Source organism: Tupaia chinensis, unplaced genomic scaffold (genome assembly GCF_000334495.1).
Source record: "Tupaia chinensis unplaced genomic scaffold, TupChi_1.0 Scaffold140086_1, whole genome shotgun sequence".
In the NCBI taxonomy this organism is placed as follows: Eukaryota; Metazoa; Chordata; class Mammalia; order Scandentia; family Tupaiidae; genus Tupaia; species Tupaia belangeri.
This window is the reverse complement of record NW_006199965.1, coordinates 258,472-273,740: the sequence shown is the minus strand read 5'-3', so window position 1 is coordinate 273,740 and position 15,269 is coordinate 258,472. Positions and strand designations below refer to the sequence as shown.

The 15,269-nt window shown below is 54.0% G+C and overlaps 1 protein-coding gene and 1 non-coding gene across 2 annotated transcripts in view; both read left to right on the top strand.

The window, feature by feature from the left end:
- ANGPT4 (angiopoietin 4) overlaps positions 1 to 15,269 on the top strand; it is a 40,607-nt gene that overhangs the window by 6,646 nt on the left and 18,692 nt on the right. The window contains exons 2-3 of the mRNA XM_006162484.3: positions 11,906 to 12,061; positions 13,461 to 13,582. Coding sequence (XP_006162546.1) covers positions 11,906 to 12,061; positions 13,461 to 13,582 — 278 coding nt within the window. The remainder of the gene's footprint in view (positions 1 to 11,905; positions 12,062 to 13,460; positions 13,583 to 15,269) is intronic.
- Positions 12,909 to 13,015, top strand: LOC114004771 (U6 spliceosomal RNA). The gene has a single exon (XR_003546836.1). It is a non-coding gene; the product is annotated as a U6 spliceosomal RNA (small nuclear RNA).

Here is a 15,269-nt window from a genome sequence, read left to right as displayed (position 1 = left end):
TCAGCGGCTGTCAGGGAGCCAGGGTAATCTCTGCTCAGTCTTGCCTCTCTCGAGGGCTGCAGGTACCCTTGGGGTTGGAAATGTTACCCACCCATGCTGGTGTTCTTGAGGGGCCCCCAATACCACCAGGTTTCTGTGGGATCCAAACAAGTGTTTTCCATACCATCTCCTGGGTAAAGCCTCCTTGGGTTGAGCGCCCCTTTCATGTCCCTGCGTTCTGGTCACCCTGCCCCTGTGGAGCCTGCCACAAGATCAGACCCATCGGCCTAAACACACCTAGTGGTCACACTTCCTGGGCCTGTCACCTCCTTGGGCAGCAGCACAAGCTGGAAGGGGAGAGCTCAGCTCCCAGAATTCAGGCCACTTCTGACTTCCTAGCTGAGTGACCTAGGGCAGGTGGCTGCACCTCTCTGAGCCTTGGTTTCTCACCTGCAAAATGAGATGACAACACTGCCTGCCTCTAGGAGGATTTAATGAGAGGACTCCTATGAAGTCCTCAGCCTGTGCCAAGCCCACGGCAGATGTTCAGTAAAAGTTGGCTGCTTTCATTAGGGGCTCTCCCTGGAAATGGAGACATGGGTCTTGCCATTCTCGTATGCACCCCCTGGGCCCCCCACAACTCGAGACAATGACCCTTAGCTCATTTGAACAACCATCTTTGTTCTCACTCTCCCGGGCCCCAATGGGAATCCTTGCTCCTTCCACAGCCTTGGGGGCGACGCTGCTCTGGTTCTCCCTTTAGCCCAGGTACACCCGAGAGTCTGAAATGTGAAGGCTTTTTTGCCTTTTGCTGTAACGACCTAGCAAAGCAAAGAAAGAAAGCTTCAAAACCCCTGTATGTCACAGCATTATCATGGTCACCACTGCACTAAGGAGAAAAGAGCTGTCAGCAAGGGTCTGTCCACCTGGGAGACACAGGGGCCTCTCTCTCCACCAGCGCACACCTGCTCGGCCTGGGCCCCAGCTCCGGCCCCCTTTCCTCCAGCGTCCAAGAAACCGAGTCCAGAGTGGGGAGCGACTTGCCAGACCCAACCCAAATTCTCACTTTAAACTCCAGGTTCTTCCTCCTGATTCTGGAAAATGTCAAAGGCAGCAGAGACGAGATCTGGACAGAATAAGGTGCTCCCCTCTGCCCCAAATGTTCCAAGAACTCACATGCAGCTGGCTGGTGTCCTGCTGCCTGCACTCAGAGTGCATGGGAGCCGGGCAGCCTTGCCCCTTCTCCCTCTCCCCCTTCTCCTCACACTCCTCCTCCCCTGCCTCTTCTCTTCCTTTTCTCTGCTCTGCCCCTCCTCGGCCTGCCTCCCTCCTGCTCCTCCTCCCTCCTCCTGGAAAGCCCCTGCCCCAGTGACTCCGACTGGGCCTGGGCCGGCTGGGCTGGCGCTATCAGTGGGCTGCCGGTCAGCTCAGCTCCGGCTCAGCTTGGCCCCACCCCACTCATCTGGGTGAAAAGCTGCAGGAACAGCCAACGGGGTAGACAGAGCCAGCTGGTGTGCAGGCTTTCCTCGCCGGGCCATGCAGTCCAGTGGTCAGTCACATGGCCTAGTGAACACAGCCAGCCACTGAGGACTAGCTGGGCTGCAGCGCCAGCTCTTCCCTCAGTACTTCCCCCCTGTTGTGGGGCTCAGGTAGGGCAACTGCCCAAGGTGAGCCTCAGTGGGGCTCGCTGCTCATCATCTCTAGCTCCCCCAGGTTTCCCAGCAGGAGGTGCCTCCCTCTGCCTCTCCCTCAAGGTGGCCCTGACACTGTTTCTAACTCTGTGGGTGTCTCTGTGTCTCTCTGTCTCTCTCTCTATGTCTCTTTCTTGCTCTCTGTGTCTCTGTCTCCTTTTGCTTCTCTGTGCATCTATCTCTTGTCTTTTTGTCTCCTGTGTCTGTGAGGCTCTCTCTTCTGGGCCTTTGTTGGTGGCCCTGACTTACTGCAGCTAACTGTCTTTCTGAGTCTCTCCCCTGGCTGGCGGGCACGTCCCTAAGTCTCTTGTCACATCTCTCCCTGTCTCTGCCCAGTCCTCTAACCCCTAGGCCTCCTCTCTCCCACCTCCTTCTCCTGGAGTGCCCACACCGGATGACCCAGGACTTGGCCGGGCCACCCAGCTGGGGCCTCTTTCTCTTCCTCTGCACCCTGAGCCAAGTAGGCAGGGCTGGAGGCTGGCTGGGTCCTCCCGACCTGGCCCTGCCCCAGTCTCTGCTGTCCCTCTAAGTCCCTGACATCAAATCTCAGAATAGCTCGGCCTCTCTGCCCAGGTCTGAAGGCCTTGCCTGGCTGGACGAGGGGTCAAGACAACCTGGGAGGGCCCATGTGGGGTCCTGGTCCAGCCTGAGACCCTCACAAACTGACCTGGGACTCCCAGCTGCCCCAGCCTCCCCAGGCTGCCCGTAAATTCTTGGCATTTTCAGCCTTTAGTTATCCAAACAAGAAATGAGTCTTGGTTGCTGAACAAAATATCTCAGGGCTTGATTTCCTAACCTCAGTGCTGGCTCCTTTCTGAGCAGTTTGGGACTGGGGGTGGGGAGAACAGCCACTTCTTGGAGGCCCGGAATTAGGTTTCTAAGAGGGGGCCTAGAAACAGCTGGCACAGATGCCCCCAGCCAGGGTGACCAGCTCAGGCAGGGTGGGGGAAGCAACAGCAGCCGTGGCCCCTGGAGGCTTCACCCAGAGAGACAGTTTATTTGTTCAAGTGGCTTGGGCCGGCCTCTCAGGGGGAGGGCCACAGGTCTCAGGCTCTGCCCTCCCCACCCAAGCCCAGAGCTCAGCCTGACCAGGATGTGCTCAGACCTTGTCCCCCTTCTCCCTGGGCAGGAAATGTGAGAACACAGGCCCCAGGTCTGCCCCCTAAGCCTGCACCTCCAGCCAGACTCTGGCCTCGGATTATTTGCATAACCTCAGAGTCAGCTCAGAAATGTCTGGAATGGACCCCTGAGAGCTGGCTGTGGGGTCTGGAGTGGACTGAGCTGGGGTCAGGGGGTCATGTCCTGGGGGTACCCCTGTCCGGCTATGGCACCTGGGGAAGCCCCCACATCAGTTGACTCTCCTATAAAGTAAAACTCAAAGTGCTCTCCCTCCCAGAGTGTCGGATAAGGACAGCAGGTCACAAGGCCACCATCTGGTGAGCACTCGCTGTGGCCGCACACTGTCCTCCATGCTTCGCTTTGTGAAGAGACTGCTGGTCGCTCTCAGATCCATCAAGAAATGAGGAGGCTAAGGCAGCAAGAGGTTAGGTGACTTGCCCAAGGTCACACAGCCAGAAATGGTGAGGTCACATTCAAACCCAGGCATCTGATGCCAGAACCCACGCTCTGAGCACTGAGGCGAGGTTCCTGGCTAATAAACAAGACATGTCCCTGCAGATCCAGCTGGGGCATGGGGAGCACACGGGACCCTGATCACCAAAGGGGAGACTCGCAGCTGCTCATTTTTCCCTTCCCCAAGAGCTCCTCAGCCAGGGAGAGCTTCTCCACGGTTCTCCCGCCAGAGGAGATTCAGACAGCACCTCACCCAGCAGCAGCCCTGAAAAGCTGAGGAGGTGGGGCCAGCAGGTGGCGTAGTGGTTAAGGAGCTGGAGTCCCCCATGGCTGACCTTGGTTTGAGTCCTGGACCTGGACCCAGTGGCTTGAAAATCCCCCCTGGGGGGGGTGCATGTCCTGCATACCCAAGATCCCAGGAGGAGAAAGGAGGAGACAGGATTGCGGCATGGCCATCCCCATGGGGGTGTGGGGGGGTGTGATTTCTCACTTTCTCTGTCACTGTCTCTGTCTCTCTGGTGAGCACACTCACCCTAAGGCAAAACCTCTTCAACAAAAGGAGTTCTGAGGAGACTCCAGTACCTCTGTCTGGGTGGCCTCCCAGTTACACCTCCCATCCCTGGCCCAGCGCCTGGCGGTGACTCCCACAGAGGCTGAGCGTAGGCCCTGGGGCCCAACTGACTCCATGTAATCCCAACTTCACTGCTGGCTGGCTGTGTTTTCTCCTGACAAGTGCTCCGTGCCTCACTTTCCTTCTCTGTGAAACGGGGACACTGACAGAAGCTGCTTTGCAGATCACTGTGGATATGGAGTGAGCTGACGCACATGCAGGCTCAGTACCTGCCCGGCATGGGCCAGGAGCTCAGTGGACAGCGGCCGACGATAAGGCATGTGGAACACACAGTTCCAGGAAAAGCCATTTTGGTGTCAGATGACTCCGCAGTCCCCCGCCAGCTTCTGAATCTCCTGTCTGGTCCAAGAGCCTTTTCTCCTCCCTGAGCCTCCAAGTGGGGATCATGATAGCAAGTATCTCTGGCCAGGACAGAACAAGGCAAAGCTGCAAATATCTGCTGGGATCTCTGGGTGAGGAGATGCTGAGGGACCTTTGCTGAAAGCAAAGTCCACCTCCCCTTGGACAAGGGAATGGGGCCTCTGAACCTTAGGCCAGCAGAGGTCCACAGGTGGGGACACCGAGCCTGGGCAAGGAAACAATTCTGCCATATTCACCCACCCTCAGTGGCAGGGTTTGGACCAGAACCCAGGGCTCCTGACACCCAGCTGAGAAACCTCTTGTTTCCCCTCCCCAGTGGTGACAGGACACACAGCATGTTGTAAACATTGTGAAAAGTCCATGTGTCCTTGCAGTTCTGGGATTGTGTGCAAGTGTGAATGCTCTCCCATACATGCAGTTCTGAACCAGTTTGCATTCGGAAAGGGCCCAGACATTGGACTAGAGTCCTCATGTACTGGACCCAGACAGTGGCATGATGGTTAAGGCACTGGATCCCACGTGGCTGACTGTATGGTTCAAGTTTGGATCTGGTAGCATGAAAATCACACTGGGCACATGTGCCTGCATGCCCAAAATCCCAAGAGAATGGAAAAGAAGGGATTGCAGTGTGGCTGTCCCAGCTGGGAAGTGATATCTCTCGTTCTCTTTCTCTCTCTCTGGTGAGAACATGCACTCTGTAGCAAAGAAAAAAATCCCCATTTACCAGCTGTGGAAAATGCTCGGCCCCTCTGAGCCTCAGTTTACTCATTTGTCAAGTGGGGAGCTGTCTCCTTTTTCCTTCAGGTTGCTGGAGACCCGCTAAGAGAAGAGGTGTGTGCCAGAATTGTGCAGGTAACAGGGTCAGTGCTGCAGGGAGAGGTACCCCAGCAAAGCTTGCCTCTGGCTAGAATGCTCTTTGCTCTAGTTCCCCAAGATGGAGTTGGGGTTCAGAGTGGCCAAGGGTGCTGTCGTGTGGTCACTTGCATGGTGTGGTAGAGCAGCTCCCAAACACCATGTGTTCACCCTTGAAGAATTGCCTGTCCCTAACAAGTTACTTAACCTCTCGGAGGAGCCTCTCTGTGAAATAGGTTGACAAAAGCTCCTGCCTCAAACAGTGGCCCTAAGGATTTAATGTACCTGTGATTGGAACCGTGCTCCACACACAGTAAGTGCTCAGTACGCATTTGCCAGGTAGAACGGACACACCGCCATTCTGTGGGGAGGCCGACACACAGGTGCCAGGGAGATGAGTGATTCCAAAAAATGTGCTTCTAAACACACCAGGTGTGTGTGAGTGCATGCCCCAAATCCTTATAGGGTGGAGAACGGTTGTGACATGATCTGTTACGTTGGGGGGTTGCTTTCTCCCTCTCCATCTCTGTCTTTCTGTTTCTCTGTCTCTCCAGCAAGCATATGTGTCCTCTTGCAAATTAAATTTAAAAAAGAAGTGTGAGGCCCAGTGAATGGTATAGTGGTTACATCACTGGACTCTCACAAGGCCAACCTAGGTTCGAGTCCCAGATGAGTGGTTTGAAACTCACACTGGGCATGTGTGCATGCGTGCCCAAGATCCTGGAAGGAGAATAGAGGAGAACAGATTGTGGCATGGCCACTTCCCCGGGGTGTGTGGGGGGGGTGATTTCTCATTATCTCTCTCTCTCTGTGTCTCTGTCTCTCTCTCCTGTGAGAGCACACACCCTAAGGCAAAAACTTTTTTAGGAAAAAAAGGGTGTCAATTAAACTGCTAGCTCTCACAAATGGAAGGGGGAGGGCTCATCTTCCGGACATAAGTAAACAAATACATTTATTTTACATTTTTATTTATTTTCATTTTACCTGACTCACAGCACAGTTCTCCATGCCCAGACTAGGCCCAGGGCTGCAGCTAGAAGTTTGGAGGAGCTGGGCCTTAGCCAGGGAACTATGGGTCGAGCTGAGAGTTGAGAAGCTCATCCCTCCACGAGAGCCCATTGGTCCCTGACCCCCTATCAGGTGACCGGGTCTAGCTTTGGATCCTACCAGGATCCTATCAGCTGACATCTGAGTGCAATTGCATGCAAAAACCCGTCAGAACTACCTTGCTAACTTGCTCCTCGGAGAGCAGGCGAGATAATCGTCTTTGCTATTTATTGCCGAATGTTTTGGGATAATTTGTTCTGCTACAATCGGTAACTGCTTTCTGGAGTTTACCGGTGTGAGGCCCTCTTGCTTCCAACTCTTGCTCCCCCTCTCTTGACAGGTCTACATCCTCATCTGGCCACATCCCTCCCCCTGGCCTCAAGTTCCACATTTTGACAATGGGGCAATGGGGCAACTTACAGTGAATGAGCCTGAGGTGGGCCCCTCCTCTGCCCAGCTCCCTCCCTTCCTCAGGGCCCCCCACTGGCCCTGATCCTGTGGTTCAGTGCAGATCAAGGCTGTTTGTCTCATCTCTGAGCAGCCAGGCCCAGCCTTCTTCAGCTGCTTCCTCTCTGCAAGAGACTGCTGCTTTTCTTCTGGAGAGCAGGGAGTAGGCAAAGAGCCAGGAGTAGGGGGTCAGGGACCAATGGGCTCTCGTGGAGGGATGAGCTTCTCAACTCTCAGCTCGACCCATAGTTCCCTGGCTAAGGCCCAGCTCCTCCAAACTTCTAGCTGCAGCCCTGGGCCTAGTCTGGGCGTGGAGAACTGTGCTGTGAGTCAGGTAAAATGAAAATAAATAAAAATGTAAAATAAATGTATTTGTTTACTTATGTCCGGAAGATGAGCCCTCCCCCTTCCATTTGTGAGAGCTAGCAGTTTAATTGCCCCTGGCAATCACAGATTTGCCCTTGCCCAGAAAGTCATGCAAAGGGCACTCTACTGTACGGAGCCGCTCGCGTCTGGTTTATTTTGCTCGGTGCAGTGTGTCTGGGAGTCATCCATGTTGCCACCCAGTTCACTCCTTCCTCGTGCTGCGTATAGTCCGTTGGCTAGACGGACCGTGGTTATGTATCCAGTCGCCAGTTGAAGTCCTTTAATATAAATAATGCAGGGGGGAAACAGGCTCAAGCAGCTCTCCTCGGCCAACGAGCTGCTCATCCAGAGATGCACATCTGTTCTCAGCCTGGAATATTCTTTCATCCTCCCTAACCCTCGCCTGTCCACATGTCAAGATCCTCTTCAAAAGCCCTCTTCGCAAACAGCAACACTGACTGTCCCTGTGTCCCAAATTTGTGGAGTGAGGCTCAGAGAAATGTAGCACTGTCCAAGGACCCACCATAGAGTACAGCAGAGCCGGGACTTAAACCCAGGACCACGGGGATGGGAACCAGGGACCAGAGCTCAGCCACTTTGCAGGCTGGAAGGGGGTGGGAGGTCAAGCCTCTATTCTGTATCTCAAGCCTGAGAATTGGCTAGCATGAGGTGATAAAGAAGGAGCAGGTTCAATCCTGGGCGGGGTGGCAGGCCTGGAGAACAGTAGATCCCATCCTAAGTGGGTTTCTCCTTTGGGGTCCTTTCTCTACCCTCCCAGCTGGCTGTGAGCCCTGGGCCAGACCCAGCCCCCAAACTCAGGCCAATGTTGCCAGAGCCCCAGCCTAGCCCAGCCTGGCCCAGTTGGGGCCATCTGGCCCAGATTACCCATCCCAGGCCCCTGCGGTGGGCGGGTATGGCCAATTGGGTGATGGGCTCCAGCTGTGGGTGGCCTGTGCCCCACCCAGCTACTTGCAGCCACAGGACAAGGGGGGTCCAGTGAGGATGCATAGGGAGTTCCAGTCACTGGATGACCTCAAGCTACCCTGAGTCTCCAGTCCAGCTCTGCAGATCTGGGGAAGACCCTGGGCCGAGAGTCTGGGAGCCCAGCATGATAGGTGGTGCCCTCAGGGCATCTTCTGGGCCTCTGTTTGCCCCTCTGAAAATGAGAGGTGCAGAGCAGATGGCCAAGAAGGTCTCACCCCCAGGAATGGACTTGCTGTTCAGCCACATGGAACAGAAGTTCAGGGCCTGAAAGTCTATTTTAGTCCACATTCTAAGAGGTTCATGGTGCATGGAAAAGTTCCAGCCTCAGTATAGCTCATGTTCTCATCTACCTGGTGGGCCCCAGCCAGTTCACATCATACTCTCTGGGAGCTAGAGTGGGGAGAACACAGAGGTAGAGGCCTGGAGATGGCAGCCTGGCCCAGGGTGGAGTGAGACAACAGATTCAAAATCTGCCGTGGGATCTTAGTGGGCAGCACTTACTGGAGAGGTGAGTGTGGCAGGTAAGGACAGGAGAGTGAAGGTTGAAGTGTGGGTTGGGGCATCAATGCTGGGTGGGGTCATTAACTGAGATGGGGAAGACTTGGGAGAATGGGGTGGTGGGAGCTGAAGAATCAAGAGGTCCATGCCGGGTATTCCATGCACGTTGGAAATTCATGCAAATGTGGCGAGTCAGGACACTCAGGGCAGAAGTCTGAGTAGGAGATGGGGCCCTACATCAGCATGGGTGACATAGAAGTCATGGGCTGGTGTGAGCACCTGAGGCGGGGCCCTGCCACCCAGGAAGCCTGGACTGTTTGGTCCTGGGTGAAGCTCATGGATCAGAAATGCACAAAATCAAAGCAGATGAACACCTGCTAGTACTGAAATGACAATCAAATGTTAAAATCAGGCCTGTGAGGTGGCTATGGCATTACCCAGTGATGGGTTTGATAACGGGCATCTAGAGTCGTGATGAGCTCAGCCATATTTTAAGCCACTGTAACCGCACTGTGACGAGGGATATTTGTGATGCATCTCAGGACTGCTAGCCCTGCTCTGGCTTGCAGCCCACATTCAAAATCAAAGAAAATGCCAACTTTTAATCACAAGTTAGTGGACAACAGATGCCATTATTTTTCACAGGCCTATGGTTCCTCATTGAGGACCTCTGAGCTAGGGAGAGAAAGTAAAGAGAGAAGAGGGCCCAGGACTGGGCCGTGTGATCACGCCAACATGTAGGATCCAGTGAAGGGGAGTTACAAAGCAGGGCACTGGGGCCGGCAGATGGCATGGTGATGAAGGAGCTGGACGCCCATGTGGCCAACCTGGCGGCTCACTTTCTCACTTTCCCTCTCTCTCTGTCTCTTTCTGGTGAAATTAAAAAAATAATAATAATAAATGAAATGAAACAAAAAAATGTTTTAAAGAAGGGAAGAAAGAAAGTGGGGTTCTAGGAGATAGGACAGAAGCCAGGAGAAGGCGTATCCGGTAAGAGCGTCCAAGGAAAAAGGGCATGGCCATCTGGGTTGACTCCTTCTGACAAGGAAAGTAAGATGGGGACATGGAAATGGCCCTTGAGTCTGGTGTCACGGTGGCCATGCCAAGGTGAATTACAGAGTGGAGGGGCTTCCCAAGTCTGGAGAGACATGACAAGGATGAAGAGTACAGAAAGATTCAACATTACAGGTTGCATTTTTCTTTATACTATTTTGTGTGAAATATACCATAATAATATATTAATAGGGTTTTTTTGTTTTGTTTTGTTTTGTTGCTTTGTTTTGTTTTTAATGTTTGCCAGAGGGCAGGTGTGCTAGCTGGAGGAAGCCAGAGAGAGGAAGTGAGAAAGCCCCCCCCCCATGGGGCATGGTCACACCGCAATCCCTCCTCCTCTGTTTCTCCCTCCTTTAGGGATTTTGGGCATGCACACCCATGTGTCCAGCCTGTTTTCCAAGTCCCTGGGTCTGGGACTTGAACTGTCCACAGTCAGCCATGTGGGACCCTGCCACCTTAACCACCATGCCATGGGCTGGGCCATTGTGTTGTTTTTAAGATAAAGGTAAGTGTGAGGGGAAAAAATGGAGATATGTTCAAACCGTCTCGGGGGAGGCATGGCAGAGAAATTGGACAAGCCCCAGAGGGGGCTAGTTTCTAGCTAGTTTCTAGATGGGAGCTGCTAGAACATGTTTGTGTCTTCCAAGGGACAATGATGGGGGACTGGTGATGCCTGGGAAGAAGGAAGGGGACAGAGGGATTAAGACACATGTTTGCCTCCCTGGTCCTTGGTCCCCTCTGCCGCCTCCACACCAGTTCTCATATCCCGAGCACCAGATTCAGATCCTGCCAGAGGGCTGGCCACAACCCACATGGCTGACTCGGGAGGTGGGGGTGGGACCTGGAAATGCGCATTTCCAACCAGCGCCAGATGATGCTGATCCGAGGGCCACACTTCAAGGAACACGGTTCTAATGGATACCAGCACCACCCATGCACCCCCTCCAGGATTCTTTTCCTTTCTTTTTGTGCTAGAAAGCATATCCACACATACAAGGGCCAGAGAGACAGAGACAGAGAGAGAGAGAGAAAGCATCCTCGACAGGATCTCATCATGCATGACCCCTTTCCTCCAGTCCTCCAGCACCCCAGGATCCTGGGTGCATGCCCAGCTTGGCCCTGTAGGATGCCAACCTTACCTCTGTGACACAGGGTGGAGCCTCCTCCAGGGCTTGACAATGGAACATGCTCCTTCAAAAGCACTCCTGGGAGTGGAGAGTAGAGATGGAAGAAAGAAAAAGAGATGAGGAGGGAAGCAGCCAGAGCCTGGCCCCCGGCCGAGGTCGCCACCGCTCCCTGGGGGACACTGTCTTTCCAGGCACTCTGGGGCTGCCCAGCTGGACCTCCTGGAAGACTGAGAGGGCACGGGAAGGACCCGGGACAGGCACTGGGGTGGTGGCAAGACGCCAGTCCAGCACAGAATAGTGGTGGAAGAGAGTCCATTCTGCACCCAGGCACTGAACCCTGCAAACACACTATTCGCCTTTACAACTTGATCCTGGTTTCCTGCCAGACCAGCTCCTTCTGCTCTTGGGAAAGAGAGCGACCCTGTCGAAGAAATGAGCATCAGCACGTAGGATCCCAGGACCCTTGGACGCTGCCCGCTCCAGCCCCGTTTGGCAGATGGAGGGGGAAGGAGATAGGAAGCTCAGCCTCAAACTCTTAAACCAGGGAAGATGGTGCCCACTCCTTGCTCGCTGCTCACCCGGGGAGCTGGGCAAAGGGCATGAGATGGGGGTTGTGCTCAGACCTTTGTTCCTCTGTCAGTTTATTAAGGACATGTTTACTGAGGACTCACGGCATGCCAAATACTGCTCTAGACATGGCAATGTGGTGAGCAGGACTCAGTGTCTGGCTTTGTGGAACTGACACGCTAGGGGGTGAGACAGGCAATGGACAAGTGTGTGGTGTAAAATCAGGGAGTGGCAAGTGTGTGAAGAGACCTGTAATGAGACACGGGAGCAAAGGAGAATGGGGCTTAGAGGGAGGGTCTCAGAGGGGGCACAGTGGAAGCGGCGTGCGAAGGTCCTGCGGCGGGTGCACATTGTGTTGGACAGCTGTCACGGATACATTGAGGAGGGAGAGAGGAATAGGAGAGGCAATGAGGGTGGGAGTGGGAGGTCTGGCCATGGAGGAACATGCAGCCGAGGCGAGAACTTCAGCTTTCTTTCTGAGTGAAATAGAAACCTTCGGAGGGTTTTAAACAGAAGGGTGCACCTTGACTGGGTATTTAACGGTATGCCCCTGGCTGCATTGTGGGACGAGAAGAGAGACAGAGAGGCCAAGGGGAAAACCTGGATAGTCTCATCCAGAGGCATTGGTAGCCTGGCCTGGAGTGCTCTGTGCCCATCCCTGGAGACATGTGGGAGGACAGAAAGCTCCCCCCAGCCCCTACCCCGTAACCCCATCTCTAGTCTCCCTGCAGCTAGAGAAGTACATCCAGATGAACTTGAGGTCGGAGCTGGCACAGGCCCAACAGCACATGGTCCAGAACCAGACAGCCACCATGCTAGAGCTGGGCACTAGCCTCCTGAACCAGACCACCGCCCAGACCCGCAAGCTGACCCACGTGGAGGCTCAGGTAACAGAGGATGAGCAAGGGCACCAGGGGGGCTGTGGCTGGCCAGGCTGGCTCTCAGCTCAGTGGCTTTGCCTTGACCTCGCTCTCTGGGTAAAGGCGAGGTCTCCTCTGGCCTGCAGCCCTGTGGGTCCCCCATCCCTGATGACCCTGTCACAAAAGCAACTCCCTCCCTGCTCTGAGTCCCAGAGGCAGAACACTGGGTTTGGCTTCTCTGCTGTTGCCATGCTCAGCTCTGTGCTGGGTACAACAGCGTGCTCCCCTGCCCTGGGGGCTTTCCAGGGCACCAGGGACAATGAGCAACAAACACTGTAGTTCAGGAGACCTCAGGGGGCCCAGGACTCAGAGAGGAGACAGCAGAGTGGCTAATCGAGAGGAAGGGAATGGGGGAGGTGAGAGGGTGAGAACCTGAACCAGGCTGGCGTTTGCTGAGTCCTGACTGTGTATTAAGTACCATTCAAGATCCTGGTTTTAGTTTAGGGCACAAACAAAGCAGATATACACCCCGACCCCCCAGAGCTCCCCAAGAAATGAACAGTAGAGACAACACGAACACGTCTGATGGTAACAGTGCTGGGGGAAAACAGCAGGGAAGAGAGTGATGGAGGCTGGAGTAAAAACTGCAAACTCTTACAGCAAGGCCAGGAAGGAGCCCTGAGAAGGAGGGACTGGAGCCTGGCTGATGGGGAACAGCAGTCCAGACAGGGAGAACAGCATGTGCAAAGGTCCAGAGGCAGGTCCCAGGGAGAGAGTGGCAAGCAAGCAGCCAGAGAGGTGACTTTTCTACTGCACGAGATGGGAGTCACGGGAAGACTCTGAACAGAGGAGCCACATTTTAAAAGGCCACCTCATGCTCATTTTGGCAGCACATACACTAAAATCAGAACAATACAAAGAACATTAGCATGGTCCCTGCGCAAGGATGACATGCAAATTCGTGAAGCATTCCATATTTAAAAAAAAAAAAGACTACCTCGTGCCCTGAGTAGAGAATGGATGTAGGGAACAAATGGGAACAGGGACCCCTGGGAGGAGGCTGGTGCAGGACACTGGGTGAGAAACAAAGGAGGCAAGGCAAAACAGGGGTGACAGTGAGGGCCACAGAGGGGCAAGGAAGTGGCTGGGTGCTATCCGGAAGGTCGCGCTGACAGCACTTACCAGTGGGTCGGAGGTGGAGTCAAGAATGACTCCTGGGGCAGAATTGGCAAGAGACTAGAACAGCACACAGAGGTGGGGAAGGGCGAATGTAAGGAGCAGATGAGTCGAGTGAGTGAAGAACTGTGATGAAAGCTCATCAGCAAGTTTCTGGAGTAGCAGGGCCTATGTGAGGGTGGCCACGACTGGGCAGGGCTCCTGCGGGGCTCGCTCTCCTCCCCAGCTACCCTCCTGTTTGCTGGAGCAGGTCCTGAACCAGACATCCCGGATGGAGATCCAGCTGCTGGAGACCTCACTGTCCACCAACAAGCTGGAGAAGCAGCTGCTGCTGCAGGGCCACGAGCTCCACCGGCTGCAGGGCCGCAACAGGTGGGCGCTGGCACATGGCACCCAGCTGGGACGGGGCTGGGGCTGCATCGAGGTTAGGACTCGGGTTGGACACCAGAGCCAGGGCTGGGGCTGGGAGCTGGACATGAGCCAGCCTCTGGGGCAGGGCTGGGGCCAGAGCTGGGGGCCTCCTTTAGGATGAGGGCAAGGGACCATTTGAGGGCCTACGGCTGGAGCTAGAGCTGGCACTAGGCCAAGGCTGGGTAAGGACCGAAGCCAGGGCTGAGTCTAGACCAAAGCTGGGAGTGAGGGTGAGTACAGGCAGCCAGGCAGGAATAGAGCCTGGCTCCTAGCACTGGGTGGGGACAGGGCTGGATGTTTTCTTGGAGCTAACACCTTGATTCTTTGTTTCTCCTTCCTTCTTTCATTTTGTACATTTTAACAGATTTATTGAGATATAATTTACACACCATACAGTTCGCCCCATACACCTTAACTGGCTTTGCTTCTGTGTAAATAAATAAGTCTGACCCCATCCACCTGCTCTCCTTACAGTTTCTTGTCTGTACCATCAAGAGAGTTTGTGCATTATAAGCAAAGGTGCAGGGGAACGCCCTTTCAATGACAAAGAAAACAACCATCACAGTGGAGATAAGGCCCAGATACCTGACGTGGAGGCTGATTTTATCTCCATTTAGACCAGATTAGAGAAAAAGTTGCCTAGGTCAGGGTTCCTGAGGGGACAAAAATCCTGTTATTATTGTTCACATGCAAGGTCAGGGTGGGGCCATGAGGACCCTCCAGCTCCCTCTGACCTGGGTGTGGCTCATGACAGCTTGTGCACCTTCTTATTCTTCCCCCACCCAAAGTCTGGGGGGCACGGCCTGGGATTCTGCTGGTCACTCTCAGTCGTAATCAGCAAAGGTGGAGGATGCCACCAGTTACCGCTTGGCCCACGAGGTCCAGGAGAAGTTCCTTCTTTCCTGGCTAGACTCGGTTTCTTAGTCTAGAGAACGGGTTAGCACCACAAGATATACAGTAAAACACCTCCCTCCCAGGCCTCCCTCGGCCAGAGGTGACTGAGCCAGAGGAAACTGCTGTTCGCACTTGCCGTGTGTCCTTCGCATCATTCAATCCACAATGATTTTTTGAGCTCCATTCTTTTGCATCTCTCTCTCTGTGTCTTTTTTTCTGTTGTTGTTTTGGAAATGGTTCCATAGCTGCATGCTCTTCTCCAGCTTCATAATGTTCTGCTGTATGCTGTCCCGTGTTCACTTCCCCAGTCCCCAATGAATGGGTACTGAGGTTGCTTCCAGTCTATTACTAACAACATGTGATGAGTAACATTTTCCTATCTCGTTTCGTACACATGTGAGTAAATCCAGGCGATAAAAGGCCGAGAGGATGATCTGAGTCAAAAGTTTTCTTTCTTAAATTTCTCTTTGCTTTTCAATCCATCACCAAAATGCACTGTGCTTAGTAAATCGCCAGACAACAGACACATAAAGTGGAAGTCAGCCCCCTCCCCGCACCCTTCCTCCCTATCTGCAGCCACTCATGCTCCTGCGGGAGTCACAACACTTAGTGGGTTTTCTTCCACATTCTTTCCAAAGTGCGGCCCTCCCAGTGGTTTTGACCCTTCTGCGTGTCTCCTGATATCTCTCTACCTTTACATGAATGCCTTTTTCCTTTCTCTTTTTAAATTTTCCCACACGAGGGTGGGGTGGGG